Source organism: Anneissia japonica, unplaced genomic scaffold (genome assembly GCF_011630105.1).
Source record: "Anneissia japonica isolate Jap-2015-1 unplaced genomic scaffold, ASM1163010v1 scaffold287800_len1627635_cov199, whole genome shotgun sequence".
Lineage (NCBI taxonomy): Eukaryota > Metazoa > Echinodermata > Crinoidea > Comatulida > Comatulidae > Anneissia > Anneissia japonica.
The window spans coordinates 554,483-574,876 of NW_022731299.1; the positions used below are offsets into that span (position 1 = coordinate 554,483).

Here is a 20,394-nt window from a genome sequence, read left to right on the forward strand (position 1 = left end):
CACGTATACATATATATACATGTATACGTATATATATATACACGTGTATATATACGTATAATAATATAATATATATATACGTATAAATATACACATATATATATACGTATATATATGTATATATATACGTATAATATACATGCGTATATATATGTACAAGTGTATATATGTACACGCGCGTGTATATATATATATACGTGTATATATACGGTGTATACGTATATATATGTGTATGTATATATATATGGGACCTATATACTTTTTAAGTCATATATCATGCATAGGAACGTTGACGCCTGCATGGCTCTGGTTAAAAACATTGCTTAACCCCGCAAACCTAATCCAAACCCTGAGATAATGATTGAATCACATGGTATAGGACTCAACTTGGTATCTTAATAAAACAAATCATAATTTTATGTTCGTCACAACCTATTTTTGCGGGGTTTAGCAATATTTTTATACAAAAAATGGCCTTTTTACTCCAAAAAATAGGTTGTGACGAACATAAAATTAAAATTTTTTTTGAGATACCAAGTTGAGTCCTATACTATGTGATTCAATCACTATCACAGGGTTTGGATGGGGTTTGCTGTGTTTTTTTGGAGGTTTGTGGGGTTTAGTAATTTTTTAATACAAAAAATGGTGTGTTTTACCCCAAAAATCGGTTGTGACGAACATAAAATTTTGATTTGTTTTATTGAGATACCAAGTTGAGTCCTATACTATGTGATTCAATCATTATCACAGGGTTTGGATGGGTTTGCACTGTGTTTAGCAATGTTTTATAAAGAAAAATGGCATTTTTACCCGAAAAATAGGTTGTTACGAATGGAACACTATACTGAGATACCAAGTTGAGTCCTATACTACATGATTCAATCACTATCACAGGGTTTGGATGGTTTTTGCACTGTGTTTTGGGGGTTTGTGGTTTTTAGCAATTTTTTTATACAAAAAATGGCCTTTTTACTCCAAAAATAGGTTTTGACGAACATAAAATTATGATTTTTTTAATTGAGATACCAAATTGAGTCCTATACTTATGTGATTCAATCATTATCACAGAGTTTGGATGGGGTTTGCACTTTGTTTTTGGAGGTTTGCGGGGTTTAGCAATGTTTTATACAAAAAATGGCATTTTTACCTAAAAAGTAGGTTGTTACGAATGGAACATTAAAATTTTTTTTTACTGATATACCAAGTGAGTCCTATACTACATGATTCAATCACTATCACTGGGTTTGGATGGGGTTTGCACTTTGTTTTTGGAGGTTTGCGGGGTTTAGAATTTTTTTTATACAAAAAATGGACTTTTTACCCCAAAAATAGGTTGTGATGAACATAAAATTCAGATTTTTTTAAATTGAGATACCAAGTTGAGTCCTATACTATGTGATTCAATTATTATCACAGAGTTTGAATGGGGTTTTTGCGGTGTTTTTTTTGGAGGTTTGTGGGGTTTAGCAATACCCGCCGAGGACTTATTTTGAGGTGAAAGCTACCGGAGCCCAGCATAAATCTCATTGGTTCCTATATGTTTTTGATGCCAGGAAATCAATTAGCGGTGTTAAAAATAATTTTTAGTGGATAAATTTTATGTAATTTTTTTTTTTTTTAGGATAAGAGCACAAGATACGTACTTACAACATTTTTTTTTCTATCAATAAACGTTGTGGCAATGACCGTTTTTACCTGTGATACTTTCTAATGATCAAATACAGTAGATTAAAATGTTGAATCTCAAAATGTCTCTGTCTCTTTTCGGAGTTACTGTCTTTTTGTTTTATACTTTCTAATTTATAAAACAATTTAATGAGCTTATAGGCCTATGTTTATCTTAAGTTTGAAGACTGAGTGACTGTAACTTGCACACAGGCTTTAAACCCATCAGTCACCACAAACTTTTATTCTTAGGCAGAGATCACCAAAGTGCTATTTCTTGTAAGGGCTGTATAGATTTAATGGGAAGGTAGTGGGTTTATACATTTTTTACTGAGGTTTGTGTTTTGAGCACCTTTTACACAGGTGGGTCCGGGGTTCACTTGCAGCCTGACAGTAATTGTTGTTGAAGGCCACAAACATGAATTGGAAACCTTACACTGTATGAGCAGCCCACCTACCATGTGCAAAACCCCTTGTTACAGCCGGAAGCTGATCATCTATAAAAAAGTAATATTGAAACTGCAAAGCAGTAAAAAAAAGCACTGCATAAAGTTTCTTACTATCGCAGTGATTACTGTCTAAAGTACGTAGGGAAGATATAGCATCATTCAATTGAATTTTCTTTATTTGCTATGAAAGACATGTGGGCCAATATCTGCTTACAATCACAAGCTCACAATGTACGAAATTCACAAAAACCAAAAACGCCAGACTATCACGTTAAAAATATAAAAAAAATGGAAAATAATTGAGAATTGACAATTTTTAATTCATGCACGGTTGAATGCACTATGTCAAAATTACCTAATATTGTTTTCTCCCATGTTCTGTTTAAAATTCATTATTTAAATATACAAAATAATTCATCTGGTATTTAAATATAGTTTTTGCTTTGTTTCAGTCTCATACAATATTGCTGATCCAGCCAGGAAAAAGGGCTGAAACAAGAACATACTCAGATTATGAAACTTTAGATGAGTGTATGGAGGGTAAGTAGAGAGGGTTTATTGAGGTTTTAAATATTATTCAATATTTGTGTTGAATGATATGTCTATTTAAAATTATAATTATTGTTATTTAAATTACAGGTGTGTGTAAAATATTTGAAGAACATTTAAAGAAGATGAACCCAACCAGTCCTTCTATAACTTATGACATTAGCCAGTTGTTTGATTTTATTGATCAACTCTCAGACCTTTGCTGTTTAGTGTGAGTATCATTGTATATAACTTGCATCATCATTTTCCAAAATTATATCACACAGACAGCTGTTTTCTGATGCTTTATTGTTTGTGAGAAGTGAAATTCATTCAATTTCATTAAGCATTTCTTCACATCTATAACATTGGGAATTTAGTATTATTGGTTTTTTATTTGATAAACAAATAATACTAAGCAGAATGTAGGATAGGACACTTAATCAAACGAATCACTATACAGGTTTTCTCTAAGGCGCGTTCTACAAATTATCCCTGACAGAAATGGGTTTGGAAAAACTGTATTACAAATGCTTCTGGGAAAGTGATCACCTAATTATTGTGCCTCATGAATATTAATAAGATAAGCCAATATTTCGTGGACGTGTCCAAACGGGCTTGTGCTGTTTAACTTGTTTGCCATTGTTTCTATTGTTTTCGATGACAGACGTGTCTGTGTCGTTGAACCAGGCCCCGGTTGAACTAGTGTTTTCGTTTTAATTTAAAATACTGAACAAGTTTTACTTTGGAATGAACCCAGTATACTGTACAAAGATTAAACACTACATAGTCCTGATGGCATATTCTTGGCCCAGTGTTTGCTGGCCCTAAGTTAAGACGTAAATGACAATAACAGCACATTATTGACGCTTGGTCCGTCAGACAGACCTATCTTCATTAGCAGCCTACCCGAGAAGCTGAAGACGAACGCAAAAATTATCTCTACACTCATCAACTCCTTGCACACATACATCACATGGGAACACAATTAGACGCCAGCACATGCACACATACATATAATACCCTTTTGAATATTTTATAACAGTATAATGTTTTGACAACAGTATAATGTTTATAACAGTATAATGTTTTGACAACATTCGCTATAAATTATAATTGGTTAATAATGTGTTTCTATTTGTCATTTCCCTTTTTTTTTCGTTTTTATACAAGTCATAATCAATTATAGATTTTAATTCAATTGTAATCATTTGCCAAACATTTATTAAACCATTGAGAAATTATAACATCTATTTTCTCTATGATTAAACCTTGGCATAATCTAGGCCTAGGCGACTACTGTACTGTACAGGGGCATTCCACAGTATTTTTTTGTCATGGACATTACATTTTAGAGAATTTAAAACGCTATATCTAGTAAACCATTCAAGGGAAACACTATACTTTTGGGTCAATTTTTTATAATTATTTTAGGGAGGTATAAAAAAAAATTTTTTTTAATATCATAGGGTGACTGTAAAAACAAAATATGTTCGCGTCACGGACATTACAGGATTGCTGTTTTTGCAGATATCAAATATTCCTTCATACATAACATATTTAGATAGTTGTTCTTGTCATATCAACAACAAAAAATATTTCATTGTATATACGCGATTATCTGCGTCACAGACATTACATTTATAAACGTCACGGACAATACAATTTTGTCTCATTTACAACAGAGTAAAAAAAAACAAGTGTAAAAAAAACAAGTGTAAATTAAAAAATAAAGTCCAAATATGCTTTAAAATAACTTTCTATCTCAAAAATCAATCATTTCATATCAGAAAGGCCTTAATTAATATTAATTATTCATAAAAATTAATGTCCATAATGTTACAAATTTTCAGTAATATGTAAATATATTAAAAAGAATGTTAACACCTCATTTTATATCAGCAATAACTTAATACATATTTTAATTTGACAGTTTATTAAGTAATAGTCTGCAAGTCTAAAAAACATAGTATAGAATGATCTGAAATTGAGTACAGTTTTAAAAATGCATTTTCATTGAAGAATAATTGGAACAAAATTAACACACAAATCGATTTTCTTTACAGTAGTTACCTCTATATTAATTATAGACAGTTTGATTTTATTGAGAATTATTAGGAATGAGTTTAATAGAGGGATTTAGCGATGATTGTTTACAGGTGGTCACATGACCTAACTTGGGTAAATGTAAAATATTACAGTGCGATAGCATAGGAAAAGATAATGTTATGGTTGCGAAAACAACCACCCACTGTTAACATGAGAAGTAAATGGCTAGGAAAGGCAATAGGATTGTTCAAAATAGTGGTTATTTACTTGTCCTAGCGTTCTCCTTGGTTTTGTATGCTTTGAAATTTAAGTGATCCTTCATAAACCTTAGCTGGCCCTAACATCGCAGTGTAGTTCGCGGGTCGAGACCATCATACATACCTAACCATGCCGTAGATGTGCAAGGGCCTAGGCCTAACATTTGTCAAAAAATCTCAATGTTTGCGGCTAGTATCTTTACAGCATTAGCAAACATTAAGGCAAAATTCTTAAGCTTAATTTCCAATTAATTTGGTATAGTTTACTGGGAATCATAATAATCTTTACAGCAATAAACAAGGGACGGCCGCGAAATCTCCATGTAAAACACCGCTGTGTCAGTGGATTGTTTATATCGAACACTCAAGTTACTACTGTAGCTTCAATATCAACATCAAATACATATCTCCCCCTTGCATCCAAAAGTGGCATAAGAGTTTCCCCTTCACCCTATCCTTAGCTGCCCATGATATGTCAGTTACATTTTGGAATGCAAATGTTTTCTTATTTATGTTGCTTCTTAAAAAGCTATTGTAACTCTAATTCATATAGGTCAGCATTTAAAATTTGACCCAAGAAAGTACGTACATCTTTTTTAGTTGGAAATTACAAAATAAATAAATAATTTACAAAACATATACCGGTTTTTGAATTGGCTACCAGCTCCATCTGATCATTTGCTTTTAGTTCCCTGCAACGCCCGCAAATAAAATCTGTACATTTGAAAATTACGCCAAATAATAAATTTATAATCTTTGTACCATTCAAAATATTGTAAAAACTCCTAAAAATTTTCAAATAATGTGTAATAATCCTGTATTACTTTTTCACTTGCCAAAATTTAAACTGAACAAAAATTTTTTATTGTTTTGATAGTAAAATGTAATGTCCGTGACATAATGTAATGTCCGGGACAAAAGTTTAATATGAAAGTTATCATTAAAAAGATTTTCTTTTTCTGAAAAAAAGTTTTTGTATATATAGTATATTAAATTAAAAGAGGATATGGAATTTGAATAATTTTTTTGCACTAGAACTATATAAAAAATAAACAATATGTACTAAAAACGTCACATTTATGATATAAAAAATATAAGCAATATTAAAATGTAATGTCCGTGATGTAAAATTTGTATTTTCCATCTTTAACATGAAATATATTCTGAAGTATCAATAATTTTTAAATTTTTTTTTAGTTTCATATAATTCAATGTATCTATTTTCTGAAAATGTCCAACTTCATGTATAAAACACAATTTGAAAATGTTCAACATATGTCGCAATTACTGTGAAATGCCCCTACAAGTATATTGGGTACCTCGTGTCTGGATGTGATCAGTGCAGAGTATGCAAGATAAAACGTGACAAATTCGCTTTGTTTGCCGCACTGGACAAAAGTAGGTCAGTTCAGATGCTAACAGTAGGATGTTCGATGGAGTGCCTGGATGCCAGTTCAATTTAAAATAAAGTATAGATAGGCCTTGTCTGCTTACCTATTGCTTATTACACAATATGCAGTCTTTTAACGCCAACATGATGTCAATGGCTGCCGAATGTCTGAAATCAGACGGGTACCAGTACCAGTAGGCCTATGTTTAAATCTTGTTTTGTATTTTATATATTTTTATTCTTTAGGCCTACTGTTATATTATGTGAAGCTGTTTATGTGTTAAATAATAATAATACTGAGTTTTATTATGTTTATGTCGAACTATAAATAACACATACAACTGATATTATATGCTAATCCTTCAGTGACACAATCAACATGTGGTGTACAGAAAACGGTAATTAATTAATTCTTTCATTTTGATAATATATTTATCCATACGACATTGGAAAAATATATACTATATACATATAGGCCTAAAGACCGCTTATGGTATACAAAAACCATCACCTGCCGGACACCATCCCAGTATTTCTGAGTCTAGGCATAAACGCGACATCGTTGACAAGAAATGAAATGGAGTGATGCATTCATAAAATACCGTACATGTAAAATAAGCATTTAAAAACAAAAAATTGAATTAGTAATTAAATAAATTATAGGGCCTTAATTATAACTTCGTGATCTGTCATCTAGTGTAGGCCTAGGCCTAGCACTTTACTGTAATAGGCTACTAATATATATAGGCGTTTTAAAGTTGTATAAATCACGGTGGGATCCATATTCTGCTGAACGCGTTTAACATCTACCATTCACGAGCAGTCAGCCATTTGAAATGGGATGGAGTTAACATCCAAATGGAATAAACGGCTCGAACGACAAGCTTCCAAACGGCATTTCACAGACGCGTTTGGAGAGCTTGTCATATAACAATGGCAAACGTGTTTGACCTGTTTCTGTCATTGGGGATAATTTGTAGATCGCGCCTAAATAAGACCACCTTTCTGTGGTAACAAATTAACTAATTTCTTTAATCATGATTATGAGCCTCCCCGAAGGAGCGAAGCTCCTGGGAGGCTATTGGTTTTACCCATGTTCTTCTTCATGTTATTGTTGTCGTCGTTGTCTTTGTCAGGACGTACTTATTCATTCAAAAACACAAGGTTCTCTCCAATAATCAATACGGTTTTCGAAATTGATATTTTGCAACTGACAAATAACATTGTGGATGCTTTCGAGAGCAATGAATTTGCCATTAGTACTTTCATTGATCTCTCGAAGCCATTTGACACCATTGACCATTCACTTGTTTTGTCCAAACTTCATGGTATGCAGGGAATCAAAAACAAGCTTTTTAAAATTTAACTTTCAAATAGACCCCAATGTATTAATATAATAACACTTTCTCTTAGTTTCTTCCAATGTTCATGAAGTCCCCAAGGTTCTTTACTTGGTCTCCTATTGTTTTTCCTATGTATAAATGATATAAATACTTCCTCCAATCAACTTTCATTTTTTTCTTTATGCAGATGATATACTGCCCTCTATACTAATAAACATATTCGGACACTTGATGTTAATCAAAAACTAACTAATGTCTTAAGTTCAATTATTTTTCTGTTAACAAACTCTCTATAAATACTAAAAAATGCTGTGCAATTATTTTTCGAAACACTCAGACAAATTAAAATAAATGAACACTTATACCTCTAGTAGAAAACACAAAATTCCTGGGTATTAAACACATTGGTATCATTTTTAGACTTTCTTCTTTTCCTTCCCGATTTGAGATACAGGTATTACAATTCAGTTTGGTGCAATACTTATCAAACCAAAAAAAGCAGTACGCATAATGACAGGCGCTCCACCACTAGCTCACACTGACCCGTTATTTATGTCAATCATAAATGTACATTAAAATGTCCATTTTATTCATTGTGTTTAACTTTTCAAATTATAAGTGATGAGCTGGAAAAATTTTTTTTTTTTCACTCTACTCGCATCATTTTTGAATAACCACACTTGATTGATTGAAGATGACATGCATGCGGTAATGTGTATGAAGCCTACGCCAAAAACATGGAGAAATTCCCTCCTAAAACTGGCATTTACGATGAAAGTTAAAACAGGCCTAAGCTTATATTTTGTACGACACTAAATCATCACAACAAAGTAAATAATATTTAAATTTCATTCAAATGCATTGTCACAAACAACGTCCAAAGAACACTGTTATTTCTCGGGTCTAGCCCAGATGGAGCATTGGCGAAGAAGATCTTAAAAACACCACTTTGTAGAGAACATGTGATCGGCCGTACGAAGTATGCTATGAAACAAGAAATAAAGAGCCTCGTCCGTCATAATATAGCATAGAATATGCATGTATATTTTGTAAGATATTGTATTTAATCATCACAAATATTAAGTCAAAAAAATAATTCTGGCCGAGCGTTGAACTCCGATTGAGCAAAGAACATCGAAAAAGACCATGTGATGCACCCTATGAAGTATGCTAAGAAGCAAGAAGCGAACAACCTCGTCCATCATAATAGTATTTCTTGTAAGATGTTTAATCATCACAAATAAAGAAGTCAACACATATAGTTTTAATGTTTTATTATAACACATTTTCCCATGTCGTCACTAACAAAAACAACATTGACAGTTGATTTGAGAGAAAGGTCATGCTGTATGTGCGAGCCACTCTACAAAGTATGGGGTGGATCAGGGTAGATACAGTGAGCACTCGCATCCTCACTTGTACCTACGGTGGTCATGACGTATTAAGTAAACTAAAAATAATGCAATTGGACCTATTCTGGTTCATTGGTGATCTTTCTTTGAAAAGATAACAATGATTCAATAATCTATTTAATGATTGAAATAAATATATACTGTATCAAGTATGCGTTTAATAAAAACAACAATTTTGTTTTTACGAACATCAACCCTCCGTGGTTCAAACTCCATGGATGTTGTTCAATGTACCTTCTTATAAACAAATTTGGGAATTTCCTGTGTGCATTGATTTGCCGTAGATTCGATCGTGCATTGTTCAGCTTTTAAACAAGCAGGAATTCCTTTGATTTTACAAATATTTGTTTGCTTAATGTATTTTTAACGTGAATAAACAATAAAAGCTTGGAGAAGATATGATTTTTGTTTACCGTGCTACACTCTAACTTAAGCTTATCTTGACAACAAAAGGGCCTCAGCAAATTAGTGTCGTCATTAGCTTCGGGCACCTAAGCAAATAAGCTTATTTTGGCATTGAAGAATGCCGATGCTAATTTTGAGGGCTGTAGCAATGTAGATTATTATTCCATTGTATACAAATGTAATGTTTAGATGATAAGAACTCAACAAAGAAATTCAATTATGTTTTTTTATTTGTGCGAAAAGAATAGGCCTATATTTTTATTTTGTTTTGTTTGTTTTGTTTTTTCAGTAATTTGTCTTTTGGATTATAAATAGAAGTTGTTATAATTTATTTATTTTTTGTATACTGTATTTGCAAGGTATTGTAATTAAAAATATCTGCATGAAGAAAAGGCACAGTACTAGCTGTTGTTTATGTAGATGAAAGTAAGAAAACTAGTTAGAGAATCAGATTGCTAAACTGCAACTGAATGTAAGTAGTTTCAAAAGAAACACTGTGAAAGAAAATACATAATTACAGTACAATTTATTTACAGTCCATTTATTTATTGTTAGTGAAAATGAAATTACCAAAAAAGTGTTTGACTGTTGGACTTTAGTGTAAATAGTGTTACATTCTAAAATCAAACATTGCAACACAATTCAAAAGTTAAAATTCAACACTGTTAAATGGCATCTTACAGTAATTATTTTTCATTTTTTTCTTAGGTAGGGAGGGGGACACCCTCTCCCAAACCGACCATCACTCAGACAACACCATTCAAAAGTTAAAATTCAACACTGTTAAATGCCAATTGAAACACTGTTAAATGGCATCTTACTGTAATTATTTTTCATTTTTTTCTTAGGTAGGGAAGGTACACCCCTTCCTAAACCCACCCCCTCTTGGGTCAAATGGCCCTTGGATGTCTCGCTCTGCGACATGTTCCTCCACCTATTATTAAAACTACTGTTATTTCATTTCAAAATGACACCTGAAGTAATAATGTATATTTTTCTTAATAAAATCGAGTTTGTTGTATTTATTTATTAACAGTTTGATCTTTTCTTCCATTTCTGCTATAACACTAAATTAAAGTATCAAACCTAACCAGAACAACGAAAGACCAACGCACATGTTTAGCATGATGATTAAACAAGAGTGCCTGGCCGCTGTCAGCCTATCGGCACTGAATGGCAGAGGACAGCTAGGTATTGGAAACTGACACATTTGATCTAGTTTATGAATTTTTCAATGTACGAACACTCCCTTGGTACCTAGGGGTATGTGTCCGTAAAATGGACGTTACTGTACTTCAACAATGCTTTTTTCTTTATTCTTCAACTAAATTCTTAAACCCCTCTCAATTTTGTAACTTATTTCACCCAAACTCATATTATCACTCTACCCAGGGGTTTAGCCACAAAAATGAAATAGGCCATCCAAAATATGCTTTAGTTTTATGCAACATTTGATAGATTCGAGAATTTGCTAAATTTAGAGTAGGCCCAACTAGGCTAGGCCGAGCTGAGTTGGCCCAACTACTGTAGTCTAGGCCGAGCTGAGTAGGCCAAGCTGTCATGGTAAAAGTGGCCGTCCTAAATAATTGTTGGCTGTCTAAAGGCGGCCAGACCGCTCTGACTAAGCCCATGCTCCTCCTAAGGTTGGCACTCTAGTATAAAAGGACTTCTTTTCAACATATTAGATTTAGTGGACCTAAACTATGGAACAGTTTAACTGACCATATCAAAAACTGTGAATCAAAGAAAGGCTTTTCCTAAATCTTTAAGAAGAATAATAATAATAATAATAATAATTTGCGATTTGTATAGCGCCTCCCGTTAGACCAACCTCGAGGCGCTTCACAACAACGGAAGGAAACGGACAAGAGAATAAAAAACCATGAACCAAGACTAACAAAGAAAAAGAAAACTCCTAAACGAACCAAACCAACACCGCACCGTTTATCGGCAATTTAAGGCGTAAAGCCCGCCGATGCATGACTCACAGGTGCTCAAGTGATGGCGGTGTCTAGCTAAGCAGTTAAAAGAAGGGAAAAAAACAAAAAAGTGGTAAAAAGTTTCTTAAAGGAATTCAGCAAAACAATCACTTAATTTCTTCAGTAGTTAAAAAAATTATTACCCAAATACCAATTCGTTTACTGTAGATGATCATTTTTCATGCTTTTGTCTCTTTTATGTCCTCTTCTTTTTGTAACCTGTTTTTATCTTCTGTCACCTGTTTTGTATTCAGTTTTCGCTGTCATTTTTTTTTTGGTGATCCGCTTCTCGAGCGGATCACCTCTTGTTATTGTCAGAGATCTTCTTACTTCATCTTTTTTTTATTCTACCTTTCCTTCCATTTCTGTTCGCACAATATCTCAAAATTGCTAAGAGTTACGCACACGGTCGCTTCATCGATCATTTTGTCTTTGCCCGGAATAGTCACGGTAAGGTTTTCAAGGTGACCAGTAATGCGTGACGTCATCTACGCGCAATTTTGCGTTTTTACATTATCGATCATAGCAGCCTAACCAATTGCCATTTCGAAAATGTATTAAGTGAGTTGAATGTAATGTACCCTAATTTTATGCGTGCGCCTGATAACGCGCGCGTACTCGTGCGTCAAATTTTTAATATGCTCGAAATCACTTTTTGACTAAATGAGAGCACGTTTCAGGCCATTTTGAGCATTTCAAAATTTTTTTTAATTTTCCACTTCGCGCGCGCATTTTTACGTGCGCAGCACGTATGGAAGCTAGAATTTACATTTTTTTTTATATATTGTAGGTTCCTGACATTGTTTTTACTAATTTCCATTCTTTTCGGTCATCTTATGGCGAATAACAATACTGTACGCACACAAACATAGGGATCTTTGTACGGATTTGTGATACAGTAAAAATATGCTAAAATCAGGCCTATTTTTAATCAGTTATAGCTCCTTAGGATGAAAGGTGACCCCCAATTTTTGTTACATATTCTGAACGCACATGAGTTGTAGATATGATTTTATAGATCATAATGGCTGATCGGACATTGTGATGTCATCATTTTGCCACCTGAATTCATAAAACTGAATTTTATCGATGATGTCATTTTTTAAAATACGCATTTGAGCGTATCTCGCTTATCCTTGGTCGATCGTCTTCCAACTTTGAGTATGTTATAGCTGAGACAATTCATTTTCGTACATGTGACTTTTTCTTACATTTTGATGACGTCATCATGGTCAAAATAAATGTTGTTTTAGACATCTTTTTTCCTCAAAACATTGAAGACCCCATATTCATCTTAACCATTCGCCATTTCTGAATCATATTTAATGGGATACACTTCAGGTCAAGGTTGAATGTCCTGTACATCAGTTTTCCATCCGCGCGTCTGAACGTGCGCGTACGCATGCGTCAACATTTATATACCGTATTCTCACTCTCTTACTTTTTCGAATCGTCGATCCGAAAGTATGCAGCACTGATAGATGTTGTTAAAATACAGATATACAGATACATATATATATATATATATATATATATATAAAAAAAAAATATCTCAATTTTTTGTGAAACAGTATACTGTATTTATTTATAAATTTTTTATATATTTATTTATATATTTATATATATTATTTTATATTTATTGTATATTTATAATATATTTATTTGTATATTCAGTTATATATATGTATATATTTATTATATATTTATTTTATATACTTATTTGTATATATATATATATATATATATATATATAAATATACAAATAAATATACAAACAATATATAAAAAAGATTTAAATAATTATATAAAAAAATATATAAACATATAAATACATATACACAAAAATATATAAATATATAAAAAAATATTCAAATAAATATACAAATAAATATATAAATAATTACAGTCCAAAAGTGTATGTACTGTGCATGACTGGACTACACAGGCAAAGTTCCCGGTGAAAAAGAAAGATTTAAAATGTATGGCTCGCATGACTCGCTGACTCGCATGGCTCGCGCATTGGCTGGCATGACTCGCTGGCTCGCACTTTGTCACGACCCGTTTCTAGGCCTAAATTCTTCGCAGAGAATGCAGGCCTTACCTTTCAGTTGTCTGGACACCTAGGCCCATCTTGCCTAGGCTAACTGAACTAGAGGGCTAGGGCCTAGGCCTTGCTACAGGCTTGGTAAGTAGTGGTAGGTAGCGTGATGTCTCCTCCTCTACTAGCCTATGCAGTGTCGCACCTAAGAGTTTTGATATGGAGGGTATGATGCTGGTGCGGAGGTAAGTGGGGAAGGCGTGGGTTGCTCGAAAACAAGGTGATACGATGAGGTGATTTTAATTATGTTTCTCTCAACAGTGGCAGTGGTGTATCTATTGGCAGTACTGTCTGCGGGTACAGTATGTGCATGGGTGACTCTACAAAAATGCTCGAGCCCCACCGAGTCACCCAATCTCTCCCTCACCCCCTTCATATCACACTCAAGTAGAAAAACATCTTATTTTGTGAGCTAGTTCCTCTTTTATATTGGAGAAAAATTGCACCACAGGGAGGCTATGCTTTTAGTACTGTGTAGTGTAAAAGGAATAATTCTAGTTCTAATTAAAGCTGCTAATACGAAAGACCATGGAAGCTTTGTAACATTGCATAATCATTAGACCTTCCAATTCATTCAGTATACTGTACAAACCTGGCCCTTGTTATATTAAAAACCTCTGGCATATAATTAATAAAAAGTATGTAAACCATCGCAAAGTATGTTTTTTTTATGATGATATGCATGATGAAGTAACTATAATAGTGTTTTGTTTTTTCTATAGATTTCAACCAAACATGAATACATATGCACCCTATAATAAAGACTGGATAAAAGAAGCTATTTATGTTATGCTTCGAAAACAGGCAGGAAAACAATGATGTAGCAGTTGGCAGGTGACAGTCCATGTGATAGTCTCCAAGACTTACAACAGAGCCTCATAGAAAGTAACAAGGGAAGTGCTGAGTGATATAATGCTCTGCTCCGTACAATTCCATTGAAGTGTTTGTTGGATGTTCAATTTTCATCAGAATTGACATTATTTGTTATCAAGGCCAACACATTATTTTTAGAAATTCAGTTGATAGTTAAATATAGATTTTTGATTTTTGATTTTTTCTTTCAATGTTGTTATAAAGATACATAGAAAATTTGCAAGATATTTCTCTTTTAACAAAAGCTTTGCCCATATTCTTTTTAAGACTCAAGAGTAAAGCTATTGTGTAGTTCTGAAACAACAATACAAAACACTAGACGGAAACCTGAAATCATGCTTGTAAATCTCTACCATATTTGTCTTTTTGAGTATCATGTATGTAAAACCTTGAGTTGATGTATGTTAGCAATGATAATGAAAAAGAATTGTAAGGATCATTTTTGGGAAGGAGTGTACCTGAAACTGTGTTAAATTTGTTGTTTTGAAATTGCCACCACATTTTACTATGATTTATTTCATCTGTATAAGAAAGAATTGTTTTTATACAGCACAGTATGTATATTTTTAAAATTGTTATTGCATTTTTCACAATTCATTTTCATGATGCTGTAGAACGAGGTGCATTCCCATTACATAGTTTCATAGTTACATAGTTTTCATCTCTAATAACTGATCACAATGGCATTGGTATATATTTGACTATAGAAACATAGAATCCATGTTTCTTTGAATAGATGAAATCCGTCAAAAGATTTAACCAATTTCATCAGGCATATTCTTCATCTTGAAATAAGGTAGAGAAACATTTATAATCATATTAAATACTTGGCAATAATACTGGTAATAGACTATTATAAATGTATCTTTATACTAAAGTACTTTATTAGTAATGCTATCCAATAAAAAACATCCGTAACCATGCATTCTACTAATGTTGACCAGATTTGTTTTTTAAGCCAAGCTAGCACATTTAGTGCAATTTGATACATACCTTGTTATGCAAAGAACAATTCAGTATATTTTTCTTCAACTTCAGTACGATCTCAAATATGGTAATCAGGGTTCTCACCAGCATTTTAGAGTGATGGTCGGTGACCACCCCCACCCCAGGAGGAGTGGTCGCCGACATCAAACCCCCTCCCCCGGCTGACAAAATCAAGTTAATCAACTCGCTACTCTGGTAGTCGTGCAATGAAAGTATTTTGTTAGCCTACATTTTTTTCCACTATCAATTGCAAAAATAGTGGTGGTCGGCAGCCCAAAAATACTGGTCGGAAATGTTGAGTGCAGGACGGGACCAACTACCGCTGACCAGCGTGGTGAGAACCCTGGGTAATGAAAAAACAACTTCCTTATTTTTTAAAGATAAGCTAAACACATGAAAAAAAATCTATTGAATTATACAGTAAGATATTAAGCATCATCAAGAATTAGTATCTGTTAGCTAACTAATTAATCAACTAAGTAAAGAAGTTTACCCTCAGTAAGATATACCATGCATTTCAACATAGCCAAAAAGACTTTATCCTCAAGAAAGAATACAATGTATAGCAATGCTAAAGCAATTGCTGATAATAAATGAATATGTGCTTTCTGCACCAACTACTTTTAACAGTGCATTCTGCATTTCAAGCTTGAAAAGTAATTCCTAAAAAGCAAACTAAACAACTGTCAAAGAAAATATCCATTAATTCAAATAAAAAAAGAGAAATGTAAATAGGAGTTTATGAAAAAAAAGCATGGTTAATCAAATTCAAATAAATAAATGTACATTAAATAAAAAAATCTTGTGCTAGGCTTAAAATAAAATTAATTCTGTGGGGGTGAGGGGAGCCTCTGCACCCCACTCCCCAAAAAAAAATTAAACAGAAAATGTAGGCCTACATGAAAACCAATAAGGTAGCAAATAAAAAAAGAGAAATGTAAATAGGAGTTTATGAAATAATAGCATGGTTATTCAAATTCAAATAAATAAATGTACATTAAATAAAAAAAAAAAAATCTTGTGCTAGGCTTAAATTGAAATTCTTTAAATTGATACACCTTTTTTCAGTTTACAAAATCATCATTACCATTACTTTTTATGCTATGATATTGTTAATGCAGTATTATATGGTATTCTTCCTAATAGGGTATTACTGTATCTTCTAGTCTTAAATAAGAATCCATTGGCAAATTTAAGCTTTACTTCTACAAAAATACTATACAGTATATTGCAAGTCGAATTACCAATCAAAGCACAGGTTTTGTGACATATCCCTGTCTAAAGGTTGTTTTGTTTTGGATAACTTCATCACATGTTTTCTTTATGTGTTAAAGCTTAAATACCGTATATCAGTGCTTTGGGGCAATTAGTAATTTAAAAAAAAGTATTTTCTTTGAATAAATTTTGGCTGCTGTTATTTTTGATTATTTTCTTATTTAACTACAGGTATTTGTAATTCTTGGGTATATGTCTATACTTTTTAAGTTTGTTTTCATTGTACCAGCAATTTCCCCTGGAAAAATCCCTAGGGTATGGTTTGCATGTAGTATTTCAGAAAATAAAAACTTTTAATTGGGCATCAGTGTGTTTTCTTGTTCTGTGGATGCACTAGGTATATGCCCAATTACATGTTCAAGGGGACGGGATTACCTGAGGAACTACTGGATGCAATTACTATATTTCATCAAATACACATTTTGAATTGTATTACCACTTTTACAATTTGTAATAATAACCCAAATTACTGTATTTGATGTTTTTATCTGTTAGTTTGTAGTTGCAAGAAAGTAAACTGCTTTTCAGAAATGTACAGTAATTAGATTGCCTGATCGGTTTTGCTTTGTTTAAAAAATTATTTGATATAAAATTTCATTCCAGTACAGAATGGCTTTTGTCTCTACCTCCTCATTAGTGGATAGGTAACTACTGTACACCATATTTTGATAACGTTTGAAATTAAAAATAAACAGCTTAAGTAGTTATGTCTCATGTTTTTTTTTTTTCTGGAATAGGCCTATCTTGCTGGACGGTAGGCGATGCGACAGTATTATACGATCGCTTGCGTTTTGCTCGTCTATATAGATTTAAAAATGGCCTTTGTTTTAATTTTGTGTATTGTCTACATTTTAGACATAAACACATTGCTCCAAAAAAAACAAAAAAACCGACTTACTCATTTTTTGGATTTTCTCAAAATGTGGCACGCAAGAATGTTTTGTTTTGGCCTAATTATCAGCCCATTCCTCAAGGTTCTGAAAAAAAAAACATTCATTCAAATTATAAATGAGTATGATAGACATGTAATGAAATAAGAAATTTTTGTTAATTTGTAGTAAAAATGTTCTGTATCTAAGCACCAGGGGCCCAACTTATTAATGATTATACTAGAGTCACAGAGACAACCTCAACAGTCATTGATCTTATATTTGCATCAGATCCAAGTAAAATTTCTCAATTCGGTGTGTTGTCCTTGGGGGTGAGTGATCATTTCTTGACGTATTGTAGTAGAAAATTAGTCAAATTAAAAAACAAAACAATTTTTATTAGATCTATGAAGGGATATTCAGCTGAAAAACTAAACTTACTGAAATCAATTGGACCGATGTAATAAATGCTACTGACGTTAATATTGCCTGGTGCAAATTTAAGACGAAATTTTTAGCAGTAATTTATGAGGTTGCTAAAATGTGTAAAGACTAAGCAACGATCTGAGCCATGGTTGACTACTGAAATTTGAGAACTTACAATTCAAAGAGATAAATGTTTATCTAAATTTAAAAAAAACAAAAAAACAGAGACAGTAGTTTTCTTACGCAATTTAAAAAATTTAGAAACACTGTACGTTACAAAATTAAAAAAGCAAAATCGAACTATTTTTCTGACCAACTTAGTGAAAATCAAAACAACCCCAAAAAACTTTGGAAAACTTTAAAAAGTCTTGGTGCTGGCAAGAACGTTAAACAAATTAGTAACCTTTCCTTAAAATGTAATGATTATTTGAATTCTTTTTTTGTTAATACAGACAAGATGCAAGAGCATTGTTCAGCCGCTCACATCCATTATCAATTTATCTATTAGAACTGGATGTATTCCTAAAGACTGGAAATGTGCCCGGGTTATACCCATCTATAAGAAAAATGATAATGCTGTGAATTATCGGCCTATATCTATACTATTTGCAATTTCCAAAATTGTTGAACACATTATTTATGATCAATTAATGGGCTACTTAACTGATCACCTTTACGATTTCCAGTCGGGCTTTAGGCCATCGTTCTCTACTGACACTTGCTTGATTCATCTGTCTGATTATATACGTAAAAAATGGGATAATGGTGAATATACACTGGTATGTTAGTCTTAGACTTTAAAAAGGCGTTTGACACCGTTCAACACGATATTCTTTTGTATATATTAAGAACTAAAGGGCTATCTGATATCTCTATTGTATGGATGCAATCATATTTGAGGGGAAGCTGTCAAGTCGTTGACATAAATGGTACTACATCTATGCTAGAAACGAAGTGTGGTGTGCCACAGGGCTCAATACTTGGGCCTCTTCTATTTCTAGTGTAGGATGCGAATTATTATTGTATGTTGTTGATGCAGCGTTAATGGTATCAAGTAATAATGTAAAACCTATTGAAACTCAATTAAATGAAGAACTAAAATCTATAAATAAATGGCTTATTGATAATAAACTAACGCTACATTTACACAAAACTGAATCCATATTATTAAACACGAAATATGTGTAGAAGACAGTCAAAATTGGATATTACCTTTAATAATTGCAAGATAAATGCCAGAACTTGTATTAAGTACCTGGATTGGATTGGATTTATTCGGTGTAAACACCAAGGATAGCCCACGAAAGTCTAGAGGAAGACTTATTTCCAGTGGGGTCCTTCTGGTGGTGATTGGACTGTACACCGGGAGACAATCCCATACTCTTTTCCGAAGAGTGTACTGTGTTCTTTAACGTGCACATGGGCCATAAATGCACATAAATGCATGGGTAACTAATCACTTCAATAATAATAATAATAATAATAATAATAATAATAATAATAATAATAATAATTATAATTATAATTATAATAATAACATACAATCCTCATTTCCTGGTTAGTAATTTACAATACCTACCCCACCCCACCCCACTCCCCATATAGAAGACAATACGACATAGGGCTTATCTTATTTATAATATAGGCCACACACGTGTGTTTGAAACTAAATATAAGCATTTTCATCATGGTTTTATTTATTACAGACATATTCCTTCACCATCTATACACATTGAGGCCCTTCTTTTAGGTAATGATCTATCTTAAATTTGTCTTTCTTGAGTTTGGGACTATTATGTGCTTAAATAACTTAAAAGGATAAAATTTAAAAAGCCCTAAAAAATGCGCGCAAAATATTTTTGTGTTTTTAATTCTAATTTCGTCGGAATTGATGAAAACTCCCTAAAATGTGCAATTTATAGAGGAAATTGACCTACCGTAACAAGAAATGTGCGCAAAGAATTTGAGAATTTTAGGCACTTTCAGAGGATGCATTTGTTAAGGGGTGGGGAAAGGTTTTCCAAAGATGGATATTTTCCCCTTGTCCGCTGGTGTTTTTAATTCTAATTTCGTTGAAATTGATCAAAACTCCCTAAAATGTGCAATTTGTAGATGGAATTGGGCCATGTTAACAAGAAATGCGCGCGAAATTTGAGGTTTTTAGGCACTTTCAGGGGATGAAAGGGCATTTATAAAGTGGTGGGGAAGATTTTTCAAAGATAGATATTTTCCCCTTGTCCCCCAGTGGTTACGCCATCGGGCAGCATAGATCAAAGGAGTTATGACAGTTTTTGAAGTGGAAAAGGGGTTGCAGGGTGTTGTGAGTCTGGTCATTATGATATCTTCCTTTTTATTCTTGTCTTTATTTTTCTCTTCTCTTTTTCTTTCC

General features: G+C 32.8%; 1 protein-coding gene across 1 annotated transcript; it reads left to right on the forward strand.

Moving 5' to 3' along the window:
* Positions 1 to 2,566: 2,566 nt before the first annotated feature.
* LOC117115326 (enhancer of rudimentary homolog) lies at positions 2,567 to 17,413 on the forward strand (the record flags this gene model as incomplete). The annotated part of the gene is given in 3 exon segments (XM_033259067.1): positions 2,567 to 2,654; positions 2,754 to 2,874; positions 14,298 to 17,413. Coding segments are annotated over 3 exon segments (306 nt in total), but the record flags the coding sequence as incomplete, so codon positions are not given.
* Between the last annotated feature and the right edge of the window lie 2,981 nt (positions 17,414 to 20,394).